The 12446-nt window shown below is 38.8% G+C and overlaps 1 protein-coding gene across 1 annotated transcript in view; it reads right to left on the bottom strand.

Annotated features, from left to right (window-relative positions):
• TNKS (tankyrase) overlaps nt 1–12446 on the bottom strand; it is a 129769-nt gene that overhangs the window by 19885 nt on the left and 97438 nt on the right. The window contains exons 12-16 of the mRNA XM_084204383.1: nt 6211–6382; nt 4939–5018; nt 3808–3953; nt 3116–3281; nt 236–455 (exon numbers count right to left, since the gene is read on the bottom strand). Coding sequence (XP_084060509.1) covers nt 236–455; nt 3116–3281; nt 3808–3953; nt 4939–5018; nt 6211–6382 — 784 coding nt within the window. The remainder of the gene's footprint in view (nt 1–235; nt 456–3115; nt 3282–3807; nt 3954–4938; nt 5019–6210; nt 6383–12446) is intronic.

Raw genomic sequence — 12446 nt, 5'->3', positions numbered from 1 at the left:
AGGAGAGCTAAACAAAAAAGAAAAATATTCGACAGAAAAGCTAAGGCAATTTTTCAACTGCAAAAGTTCCTCTTCCCTAGCAAATTTATTACCTCCTGAAATAGATGCCCTAGTTAACTCTTTGTACATGATAATTATCTGTGAAACTCTTTCTATGCCAATCCTAATTTTGGCAAATTACACCTGTAAACCTACCATAAATATACAAGCCTTGAAAACCTGGCACGTTACCCACCGGCAAGATGCAATGGTGTTGAATTTCTTCCCTGGGTGTCTCTGCAATTGATATTTTCTTGAGTACACAGCTTCTGCACTCGTGCCAGGCACCCTTTCTTGGCAGCATCTAGTAAGGCAGCATCTCCTCGCAGTAAATCCTGGATATCTGTGTCCCCTTCTTTCACCAAATCTAAAGGAGTGTTCCCATCTCGATTCTTTTTTGTTGGATCAGCTCCATGCTGCAAAGAACAAATGGAATGCTAGTGTCACAGTCATGCACAGGGCAGTGCAGTGTGTCACTATTTTGCCAAATAAGATGGGATTTTGCAGACCTACCATAATCAAGTAGCAATTGTACAGATTAGTAGGCACAAGAAAATAAATTCAGAAGTCTGAGGTCTAAAAGGACTAATCTGAAACACAGCTGTGTGAATCTCAATTCCACAGCAAGAATGGCAGCCCTTTGCAAGAGCTGACCCTGCCCTACTTGCAACTGATGTATGTTCAGGAGCATTTCCTGCATATAACTTCTTACTGTCACAGCAGCGTGAAAGAAAAGCCAACTGCAAGTATCTTGCTGCCAGTCTTTCCCTTCTCCTGAAAACTGGCAGGAATCAAATGGCAGTATTTCCAGAGCACAACCTTCTGAGCTAGCAAAACCAGGCTCTGAGTTTTACTAAATGTCACCCTGATATCGAAAGGCACTTGTTTCAGAAGGGAACCAGCAAAATACTCTTCTCTGCACTTTCCAACAGACAACAGTACCATCTTAAGCAGTTCACAGGCCTTTGGAAGAAGTGGAAAAAATTTTGGTGGACAAGTAGAGTTGGATGACTGCTGGAGTGTATCTGTGCTGGTAAAACATGTAGATCAGGCAGTGATAAGAACACAGTACTGGAGCAATGGGGGATGAGAAGGGGAACACACAACTATGCAGAGCATATGGTGTGAGTCACGTCCACATTCAGGTTTGTGGGAGGACAGCTCCTTTCCTATTCACTCTCAGCAGCAGTGGGAAAAAACAAAGATAGATAAAGCAGAGGCAGCTGCTGGTGCTTGAGTTCTCTGGCTGACCTCTTTGGAATAGTCAAACACAGTGGTCCAATCCCTGCCAGCAAGTCTACCCTGCCATTTCCCACTGGACTGGGAATGGAAGAATAGCAATGGGAGAACAGAGGGAATTAATTGCTTTGTATTTGGAAGCAGTACAACTGTGCTCATGGTGCAAAGGATGAAGAGCAAGGGACAGAAAGGACAGAGTGTTGATTACATAGAAGCAGTTTCCACATCTGCAGTTCTTTTAGGAAGAGAGCACTCTTCGTGCAAAGCTGTTTAGACTACAATGACTTCTCTAAATATGACCTGAAATCCCTTAATTTAAAACTCATCAAAATTGGAACTATTCAAACATGCCACAAAATAAATATCTGAATGAAGAGGCAGCGTCTTCTGAGACCCCTTCCAAGGCATAGAAACAAATGAAGGTGGTCATTTCAAAGAAAGGTGATTAAAGAAGACACTGTCTCCAAAATGCCTGTTTAATTTTGTTTCCTTCTTCAAGCAGATCAGGAGAGAAGGAGCACAAGTCAGGAGGGGTCAAGCTCAACATCCACAACTCAGCAGAACTGACAACACTGCCAGCTGGCATAGGAGGCACAGCAGGAGAAACCCTGAGTAAACTGCAGTGTGAGCACATATCCACAGACACCCAGAGACTTTACATCTGTGTCACCTTAAGGGCATATTTAGCTCTTATCTTGAGAAAGAGTGAATTTAAAAAAATAAATTTCAGCACTTTTCTATTTCCTGTTGGACATAACTTCAGGATCCTCTGAAGACAAAATATGGGTAAATTCCCTGTGGAATGACCAGAAAAGGCAGAGATATCCAGTGTCTATAATGCAACACTGTACTTGAGAAATTACAGGAGTTCCTATAACTTGAGCTAACATCTCTTATTAGGGTTTTACTTCCAGGCCAACACCATGCCTACTTCACAGACAGCTCTTAATATCTCCTGGTTTCTGCTGTAGATGTGCTTCAAATTATCATTCTTCTCTCTCTGACTGCTTTTTTGGTAATCAAGTGAAATAATTAATTATATAGAAGTGAAATAGTGGCACTTTGTAGCAGCAAATGAAAAGTGGCTGGAGTAAATCCTCATTATCTCAAGACTATCCATATTCTGACTTTCTCCTACTTTAAATGTTGTGCTTCAAAGGGACAAAAGTAGGCATGGCTGAAAGAGGAAATGGGATTTGCAAAAAATTCGACTCTAGCACCCCCTTTCATCCTCTCAGGGCAGGATGTGACCTTATGTTAAGAAGTTTCTCAGACTCATGTTTCTCACTGGAAATATCTTTGCATTACCTCATGCTCTTTACAGGTTCTTCCTCTAAGTATAATGAATATTTATGCCAGAGTATATTAACATGCATTTCCTCCAGGAGCTTGATAAATTATACATTAACATAACAGTTTTGAATTCCTCTCATGCCAAACAGCATTCAGGACCCACCTCCCGCTATTGCCCTGTAACACACTCTTGCATAAGTATTAACAGAATTTACTTAAATGCAGTAACTATTTCAGAAAGGGATGGATAGGACAAGGTAGGGAGTTGCCATTTTCACATGAATTCAGCTGGTTTTTCCAGTTTCAGAGTCTTGTCCTATTTGGCTAACAGTATTAATACACATGCTGGAAATAGTACTTGTACTGATGATTCTTTTAAAGTCAATGATATTACACAAGAAACGATATGACCATTGCAAGATAAAAATTAATTCAAAGATACCACAAAGAATTTCCTGAATGCAATTAACTTTGCATTAATTAATCTTCAGAAAAAATAAATATATATGCATTTAAAGACACATCTGAGCTCTCCATCACATACTTTTAAAAGCAGTTTGCAGATTTCATATTTTCCTTTTGCTGCTGCTTCATGTAGAGGAGTGAATTTCCACAGGTCTGCCACGTTGACAGAAGCACCGTGCCTCACTAGGAGTTCAGCCACTTCGTAGTGTCCATAAGAACAGGCATTGTGCAGGGGTACTAAGCCACTAATCAAAGAGAAAGCATTAATAGCTAGAGAATGAAATCCTATATGCAATCAGTAGATAAAACTCCCACTTTCACCAGACATTATTGTTATCTTTCAGTCTTTCACGTTTTCATGGTTTTATTTCTCTATTAAAAAATCAATTAAAACTTAATTATCCTTCTGGTATTTTAGCCTGGTATTTTACCCCATTTTATTCAAAACTTATTTTAGATCACCTAAAATAAGGTAAAGGCTGCTTTTACACAAAACAAAGTCTCTAAAATGGGCAAAAAGGGGAAGAGAAGCATCATGTACTACAGTGCCAGGTATGTACTTGATATTGGCTTTTCCAGAAAGCAAAGTATGCTGTAATGGTCTATAAACCCTCTACAGCACAGGAACAATGCAGAACAAGGAGGAAAGAGACAAATTTTCAAGAGAAAAACACAATGGTCACTGAAATCTGAAGCAAAATGAATAGGTGGGATATGAGTCTCACACCAATAGAGAACAGCAGAACATATCAAGAATGAAATGAAATGTACCCTTTATCTTTGGCATGCACATCTGCTCCATGGTGCAAGAGATACTCCACCACTGATACCCGGTTATATCCTGCAGCAAAGTGCAGTGGTGTTGAATGACGGCCTTCCAGATCTCTGCAATTCACATTCTGAGGGCTGCAAAGTTGCTGTGGAGACAAAAGAACACAAAATTTAGTACAGAACTACAACTAACAAATAAGGAACTCCCCAAAACCAAAAAGCAACAATGTGAAACAAACAATCCCAAAAGAAAATAACTAAACTACCACCTTCAGAGATCCCAACACAAAATTTGATCCACTTATACAAATTTTTTCAAGTATCAGGAAATTTCTTTCTGCTTATGCAAAGTTAAAAAATAGCAGTTCTAAATTTACAGCTGAATGTACTTCTATAACAAACAACACTTAAATGATGGAAGCACTGTGAAGATGTATAAGAAAGGGTGAACCTCTACATCATCAAGTACCAGGTTCAAGGCCATGTAACTTTCTCCAGATAGATTACCATTTCTGGTCTATACTGCCTTCAGAAAACCAGAAATATTTAGCTTAGCAAAGGAGCTGCTGGTAAACAAAATTGCTGCTGCTTGAATATTAATGTATATCACGTTGAAGCTCAAGGTGGGAAGGTATGCACAAGAGTCCATCTGCAGGCTGTTTTGTCCACAGACCAAGCATCAAAAACAAGATCAAACCTTCCTGTGATGGTGGGATTCCACGGCCTGACCCTTCACCTTCAGATTAAGGATGGTTTAAAATATTAAATCTGCTACCTGTTAACAGTATTTTTTTGCCATCTGATTGAATCAGAGGCACCAGAAGGCATGTTTCTACTAAACTCTGATTCTGAGAATCACAGAGTCTGCTTCAAAGAATTATGGCTATATCTGAGTCCATCAAAGACATGAATGTGGGAAGGACTGGCAGAATAAACAAGCAGAAACCCAAGAAAAACACTCTGCAGTACATCTTAATGTACTACCTTCTAGAAAAAAAAAAAAAAGATCCATGACTCCCCATTTTTTATGAATTACTTGGGCACTGCTTCCACAACTCACGTAGCAGAGGCTTCCACAAACCTTGCACAGCAATGCCAAGGAGAAAATTCACATGAACTGTTCAAACCTACCTTCACAGTTTCCAAGTCTCCAGCTTTGGACGCCTCTAACAACCGATAATCCACATCGGATGTGCGCACAGGTGTACTTTCTACATGGGGAAAAGATGATTTAAGACTACTTAGGATACGTAAGTTGTATTAACTTGTGCTCAACATATTTTCCAAAGCTGGGGAGTGAAGTTGGTCTGTTTTTACTTTTGAAAATGCAGCTGGGGTTGTGATGTTCAAGTTCATACTGCCAACATGTCTGAATAAGGAGCTTTAGTTTTAGAGCAAATCAGTCAGATTTTGACTCCAAAGCTGACATGATTCTGCCAACATTCTTCTCTCTCAATCCACATACATACATTCATGTGCACATTTTAACAGGTAACACTATCCAGGTAACCAGCTACATCTCAGGAGTGAGTACACTTCAAAACAGTCCTTTCTTGCACTGCTGTAAAATCCTTTTCCCTTGTTTTGTCCTGTTTTAAGGCAATATTGTTGAAAACACTGGAGGAAATGGAGTTTCTAGCTATGTGTCTTCTCATCTATCTGGGTATCTGCCTTTGTTTGACTACCTGCAAATCTCACTGTGAGGTGAGTTACTAGCTCTTTACTAGCTATTGATGCAATTATTCTTCTCTGTACTTGCAAAAATTCAAACATAACATAGGTAAGAGGATGCAAACCCTTAAGCACTTATATAAAAAACAGTGCCACCCTCTTCAAACATCTATTCATCTTTTTAATGGAAGATATAAACAAATAGTTACCTAAGCACTATCCAGAGCACTTTCACAACAAAATCTTTCTCTACTGGACAAGCAAGAGATTTGAAGTAAAAGTTCAAACTGTTTAGCAACTATCAGTGTTTTTCTGCCAGTAACACTCTGCTTGTGACTGCTGAAGTAGGGAGTATCTAAAAGGTCGGCTGATGCAGGGAAAAGGTTTCTTACATGCTCAGCAATATTCCAGTTGCCTTGGAACTTGCTACCAAAAGAATCCCAAAATTCCCTACATGTGCCTTCCTACAACCTTCTTGTACAGCCAGTATGTTCTCAATCTACAAGATGGTTATTTTCTTCCCCATTTGCACAAAATCACTGAACTGAGCAGAGCTATTTATTTGTTTTCTGTCAAGTGTCACATGATACATACTGTAGTTGTGTGCACTTGATGCCAGAAAGGAGAGATGAGAAAACTACTTCAAGTCTCTTGCACTGAGAAAGAAACAAGTTTCAAAGCTGTAAAGGGAGAAGCTGAAGTTCAAATACACAACCCTTTACTTTTACCCACCACTTAAGATCTGTTGCACTGCTTCATTTCCCATCTGTGCTGCTGTGAAGCCTTGCAAAGAGATGATGGAGGGATCAGAGCCGTAACTCAGCAACAACCGGCAGGTTTGCAAGTGTCCTGCTAACGCAGCCCTGTGCAACGCTGTTTGACCAAGTGTGTCCAGTGCATTCATCTGAAAAAGCAGCAGCAATATAAATAAAACACTCTTGTAATTAAAAGGCTGCATCTGTCCCTGTCCTTAGTAAGAAGAGAAGTAAGAAGAATTTTTCAGCATACAAATTTATCTATCAATTCTTCTGCACTGCAATTAAACAAAACCAAATGATAAAACAGGCAGACACTCCAAAGGAAAAATAATTTACCACAGATATTTTCCTCTCTTTTAACAACACAGGTTGTTTGCATGGCTAACAAACAATATAGGATACCCAGAACCAGAGCGATCAAGCTTTTGAGAAATTTGATGAAGACCGACCTTGTGCAAGAAAAGAAATACTATTACAGCAGGAGAAAGAGGTAACTTGACATAAATTGTTACCAAACAATTCAAAGGTCTCACAGCTTTAAGGAAATTACCATCTGTCATTGTCAGAGGGATAATAACTCAACATTACCCAGTACCAAGGATTAATGCAAAACAAAGATGTCAAATGAAGAATTTTATTGGAGGGGAGGATGGGGGGGGTGGGGGGGTGGGAGAAGTTGGATACAAACATTTCCTCCTCACTTTATGCCTTTACACGAATGTTAAGTATAACTGGATATAATTCTTCCCAATACAAAGCTGTATAAACAGGCAAAATGGAGCATAATTTTCAAATAGTATGGTATAATGGAAACACATCCATCTGTCAAGATCTAACAGAGCAGCTAAATAACTAGAAGCATCTCTCCCAGTGCGCTATCAAAAAAAGGAAGAGAATAATAGAGAGCTTTAAAAAGCGGAAAAACACCCTCATGAAAATAACCTTTCAAGAAGATACTCTGTACCTAGCAGCAATTCATGACAAATTTAAATGCAAATGCCCAGCAGCTTTTTAACCACTTTATGAAATACAGAACTACTCTATAGTCTCTGCAAGCAACTCAGAACCTCTTATCTGTTTCCAAGCCTACAGATTGCAGGCTGTGAACTGCATGCATAATAAACTTTGTTACCGTATAAAATCCACCTTTTTTCTGTCTCAAAATCTTTGTGGTGACACCAAACAAAGGTTTTGCTTGTTATTCCTCACCTAAAATGCAGCATGCAAACCCTACTACCCATCCATGAAACCAGTGAAAAAGCATTTTGGTTAAGACACTTATTCTATAACTAAATTAAATTTAACTAAGACTAAATAAAATTAACTATGCAAAGATCTACTAGCAGATAGGGTAAAAATAAAAGTAAAATACCTGTAACAGTGCAATATCAAGTCACAAAAAAACCCAACCAAATAAATGAAGAAGAGTGTAATTCAATATTGTCTGAAATTATTTTACAGAGTAACAGGGTAGGAATTTCTCGAATCACAAACCTCTCTTGTAGCAAGATGGACAGGAGAATAAGTCTGCTTTCTTCTAACTGTGCTCAGCTCATACCACTCTAATGGGATTGCCCTAAAAGTTTTGTTTCAAATAAAAAACTTACTGCTATCATAAATATTAACTAGATGCTGAATGTCCCAAATCCATCATTTTGTTCAGATGATGATCCCCATCTGTTTCAGGACACTGGATACCTTTCACCCTTGATAAGGGCACAGAGGTAAGTAGAACTCTGGGACTACACACGTTTAGCAATGGTGAAATGAAAAATGTGGATTCTCAAAGTAGCTGATAACTCCCCATTCATCCAAAAAAGTAAATCATAAGTAATGTATTTTTTAATAATGACTTCCTGTGTTAAACAGGCCTGTACTGAACAAACTGTAGAAGCAATAGCAGCAATGCATTCACAGTGCACAATTTGATACTATGTCCCTGGGAAAAATATTAATATTCATTTGAAAAGAACACTGTCGGAGTAATCAGAGCCATCATCTCATATGTCTTTTCCAGGTCTCCTTTCACCTCTAAACCATTATCTTTCCCAACAATCAATTCTACTGGCAGAAGAACATCAGCCATTTGAAGATGTCACCTGCTTCCTTCTGAGACAAAAAGGACTGCAGGTGACACACAGATGCAGCTGCTCTTCAGCTCAGGAGCAAAGTTAGGCTTTGCAAGACAATTTCATTGGGAATTTCACTTTTGGGCAGATCTTCTCTCACCAATAATGAACCACTTCTCTAAAATCAACAAAAGAATAGACTCCAATAAGGCTTAAAGCAAGAGGACTTACTTCCAAATGAAAACCAACAGCAAACTGAAATACAAAATGGAGATTAAAGTCTCATAAAAATTAGACCTGGTAAGACATATACCTTGGTTAAACAACGTTCAATACCAGGTCCAAAATCATGTGCCATTTCAAATTCAAAGCTAAGTCTAAACTCTGACAAAATGGGAAATATGCAAGGTGTACTGCTTTAACTGTGCCCTGAGTAGCCAGATTGTTCCAGCTGTGCTTATTAAAAAAAAGATAAATATCAATTTGGTCCCCTTTAAAAGCAGTCCAAAATTAGAAGGCTGTAGCTCTGAATTATCTTACAGACAAGTTTTCTGCAAGGAGTTAAAAATGACATGTTTGACAGCTTTATTCCACAGTGCACTGGTTCTGGATCTAATTTCTTCACCTTTTAGCCTGGAAGCAGTCATTCCATTGCTCAAAACGCAATGTAAAAGCAGAATACAGTTATCAATTGAAAAGAGTTTTTAAATAAGTGGTTTCAGAGAAAGATACAGTCCTATTCAGTATTACCCAATGCAGACTTCCTTCTGTTCTTTCCTCTCTCTCCCTTAATTTCCTTTTCTCCATCCTAAACAGACACAGTAGAGAAATGGAAATGGTCACATATCATCAGACACTACTGAGATTTGCCCTTCCCTCACTGCTGCTCTCTTGGAGCAGTGTACACAGTTACAGCAATATTCCCTTGGCTGCCAGGGAAGGGAATTGTGGCAGCTCAACAGCTCAGATCTGTTCAGGAAACATTTTTTGCAACACTTCGTAATTATATTGGCTTTCTATCATGATCAAATGCTCTAAATATACCTCCTGCTCCTTGCCACTACAAACACCAGCACAAAAAGGAACAGCTTCCAAGAACTGTGATTTTCTCTGTAAAATCTTTCTAAAAGATGTACATTCTAAAAATCACATGTGAAACTTGGGCTCTGCCAGCAGTTCCATATCACAGTTTCCTTCCCTGCATGTGCCCTAACTGCTCTCCTCCTGCATTAATTCTGAAGACAGGCTTGCAGTATGTCTTGTGTCCTGTTATCTGTCTTGGGGCAACTTAAGGATGCTTGTTATCCCCATTCATTAGTTTAGCCCAGAAATAAGTTTTGGACCTTTAAGATTGGTTCCAAGAGCAAAGGCGGGGAGAGAAGAAGCACAGAGGTTTTCTCCAAAATTTGCCCTAAACCAGGACATTGTCCAACAATAAACATAGAAGTGAAGCAGCATTGGGGACAATTTCAAGCTCAGTCAGCAGAAAAAAGCAGGGAAAAAATGGTCAGTTTCACTCTGAAAGTTCCTATAGGATCCAGTCAGATGCTCCACAATTACATCTTCTGCATAAAAGCTTAAGATTAAGGTCAGGATATCTGGATGTCTAAGCAGTGTGAAAAGTTGAAACAGTCAATCTCAACAGACCACACAGGTCTATTTGTTGTTAACCATCATAGTATAGAATCTGCTACATTTCTGAAAGGCAATTTAATTTTTCAATTCCCTGAGAAAATCATACCTCTCCCTGAAATGTTGGAAGTAAATGAGTTACACAACAAGGTTATTCAAAAACATTTCAGTTTGTTGTGTGGGTCTAGATAGATGGTGAACATTTGCAAATCCATGATCATGAAAGGATGGCAACATGCTACTCCAATGCACAGAAATAACTGCATTATGCAAAGATGCATAAAGCAAGATCCTCCCAGCAGAGCAGAATGAATTAATTTCTGCTACCATCATGAAAAGGGACACTATCTCTCTGACATGACCTTAAAAAGGCTCATTTTCTCTTGCTGAAGAGAGGCATATCATAATTAAAGAGCATTCATCATCATCTCCGTCCTTGCCCAAGACACCAGTGAATTCACATGCTTGCAGGTCTTACTTTCCAACAATCCTTCCAGCTCCGAAAATACTCTAATCATTTACTTCTGCACTGCCAGAAAGCTGAGTCTCTTTCTGAACACATTAATTTCCCATGTGCCTATAAATTTGGACAACAACTTAGTCATATGAAATATTCAACTATCTAGAAATACAACAACAGGATGAAACGCACTTTTCACTAGTTCACCAGTTTCGAATTATTTTTTAAATTAAAGATTTTGATAATCTTCAAAGAATAAATCATGACATTTGAAGATTTGATTAAGGTTCTGATAAAAATTGTTTATGTTTGAGGATTCTTTGAAGATGCTCTGCTTTTATTTTTCATATGGTACTTTGAGAATATTCCACATCAAATAAGCAGTGGTGTGAAATGCTGTCTCACACAAACAGGGCAGGCAAACAAGTAGAAACTGGCATTTAAAACCACAAATATTTATGATCAACATTCTTGAAGAAAATTCTAAGAAATCCCAAGGTTTCTCACCTGTTCTTTAAATTGACAGTCAACTTCTGCAAACTCAAGTACCAAGCTAATGAAAACATCTTCCATGCAATGTGTGTTGATTAGACACAACATGCTGATGTGCAACTAATGTGCACAAAGACTTCTTCACAGTTCAAACTAGGAACCTAGTCTGTCCTGTCAGTAAGGGCCACTAAGACACACTAAAATAAGCATTTTATGGTTAATTGCTTGCCAGTAGGTTAATTCTTGCCAATACAAATCCCAGAATCACAGAATACCCTGAGTTGGAAGGGAACCATCGGGATCATCGATGGGTCCTGTCGGCACAGGACACCCCAAGAGTCACACCATGTTCCTCAGAGCACTGTCCAAACACTTATTGAATTCTGTCAGCCTTGGTGCTGTGACCACTTCCCTGGGGAGCCTATTCCAGTGCCCAAACACCCTCTGGGTGAAGAACATTTTCCTGATATCCAGCCTAAACCTCCCCTGACACAACTTCACGCTGTTCCCTCAGGTTCTGTCACGGGTCACCAGAGTGAAGAGATCGATGTTCTCAGAAGTTCTTTCTGTAAAATAAGTCTAGATCAAGCACATGTTATTAAAGCAGTCCTTCACTGTTTATTATCACCTAACATACTTCAAACAGCAAATTTACAAGTGATAACATAATGGATAATTAAATCCAGCTCCAAGACCACAAACCATCCCCTGTTCATCTCAAATTCCCTAAAGCAGTCTTTATCATGCTTTAGCCCTTTCCACAGAACAAAAAAAGGCTACACACGCATACTCCACTGTATGTGAACTCACTTTTGCTGTCTGACACAGCTGCTCTTCATGAAAACAGAAGAATTTCCTAAATGCTAAAACAATCCTAAATTATCTTCTATCTACAGAACTTTATATGACTTTGTCTCCCAGAGCTATTATTGCTGGTTATTTTGTGGATCAGCTGTCTACCTTCTGTCAAAGTATTTCAGAAAAAGAAAGTTGTTCTTTCTTTGAATTACACATCTTTTTCAAATTATTACTCTCTCAGTAATCAGTAGTGGTTTCCAGAAGGGGGATTAAAGCTGGCTTTAACAGTACCTCTATTTTGACAGAAGAAATGGCTGCAAAGTGAAAAAGCCCTACATGGTAGATATTATCCATACACACTTCAGTAAGCATTTTGTAAGAGATCACAGTGGAAATTTTTATTTTATATTGAAAAAATTGAGTTTGATGGAAAAACAAAATATTTTGAAAAGGGGAAGGCTGCTTGGTGGCTGGTTGTGGGATAATTTTGCTTTACTATTTGCATTAATGACTCTGGCACAGAAGAATTGTGCTGAAGGGCACAAATATAAAATATTAGCAAAACCAAGATTCTCTGTGCACTGCAAGATTACAGGAAGGATCTGAGTACTACTGTGTCATGCCTATTAAAAAGGCAAATATGACCCCAGTATGCATCAGGCACTTACAACAGAGGTACAGAAGTGCCATCATGGAAAGTAGTGGTGGAATGAATCCTATTCTTGTTGCCTGAACTCCAAGATTTCCTCTGGTGCTAGT

The sequence above is a fragment of the Fringilla coelebs genome (assembly GCF_963513975.1).
Source record: "Fringilla coelebs genome assembly, chromosome: 4".
Taxonomy (NCBI): domain Eukaryota; kingdom Metazoa; phylum Chordata; class Aves; order Passeriformes; family Fringillidae; genus Fringilla; species Fringilla coelebs.
The sequence above is the reverse complement of the archived record's forward strand: the minus strand, read 5'-3'. Positions and strand labels throughout refer to the sequence as shown.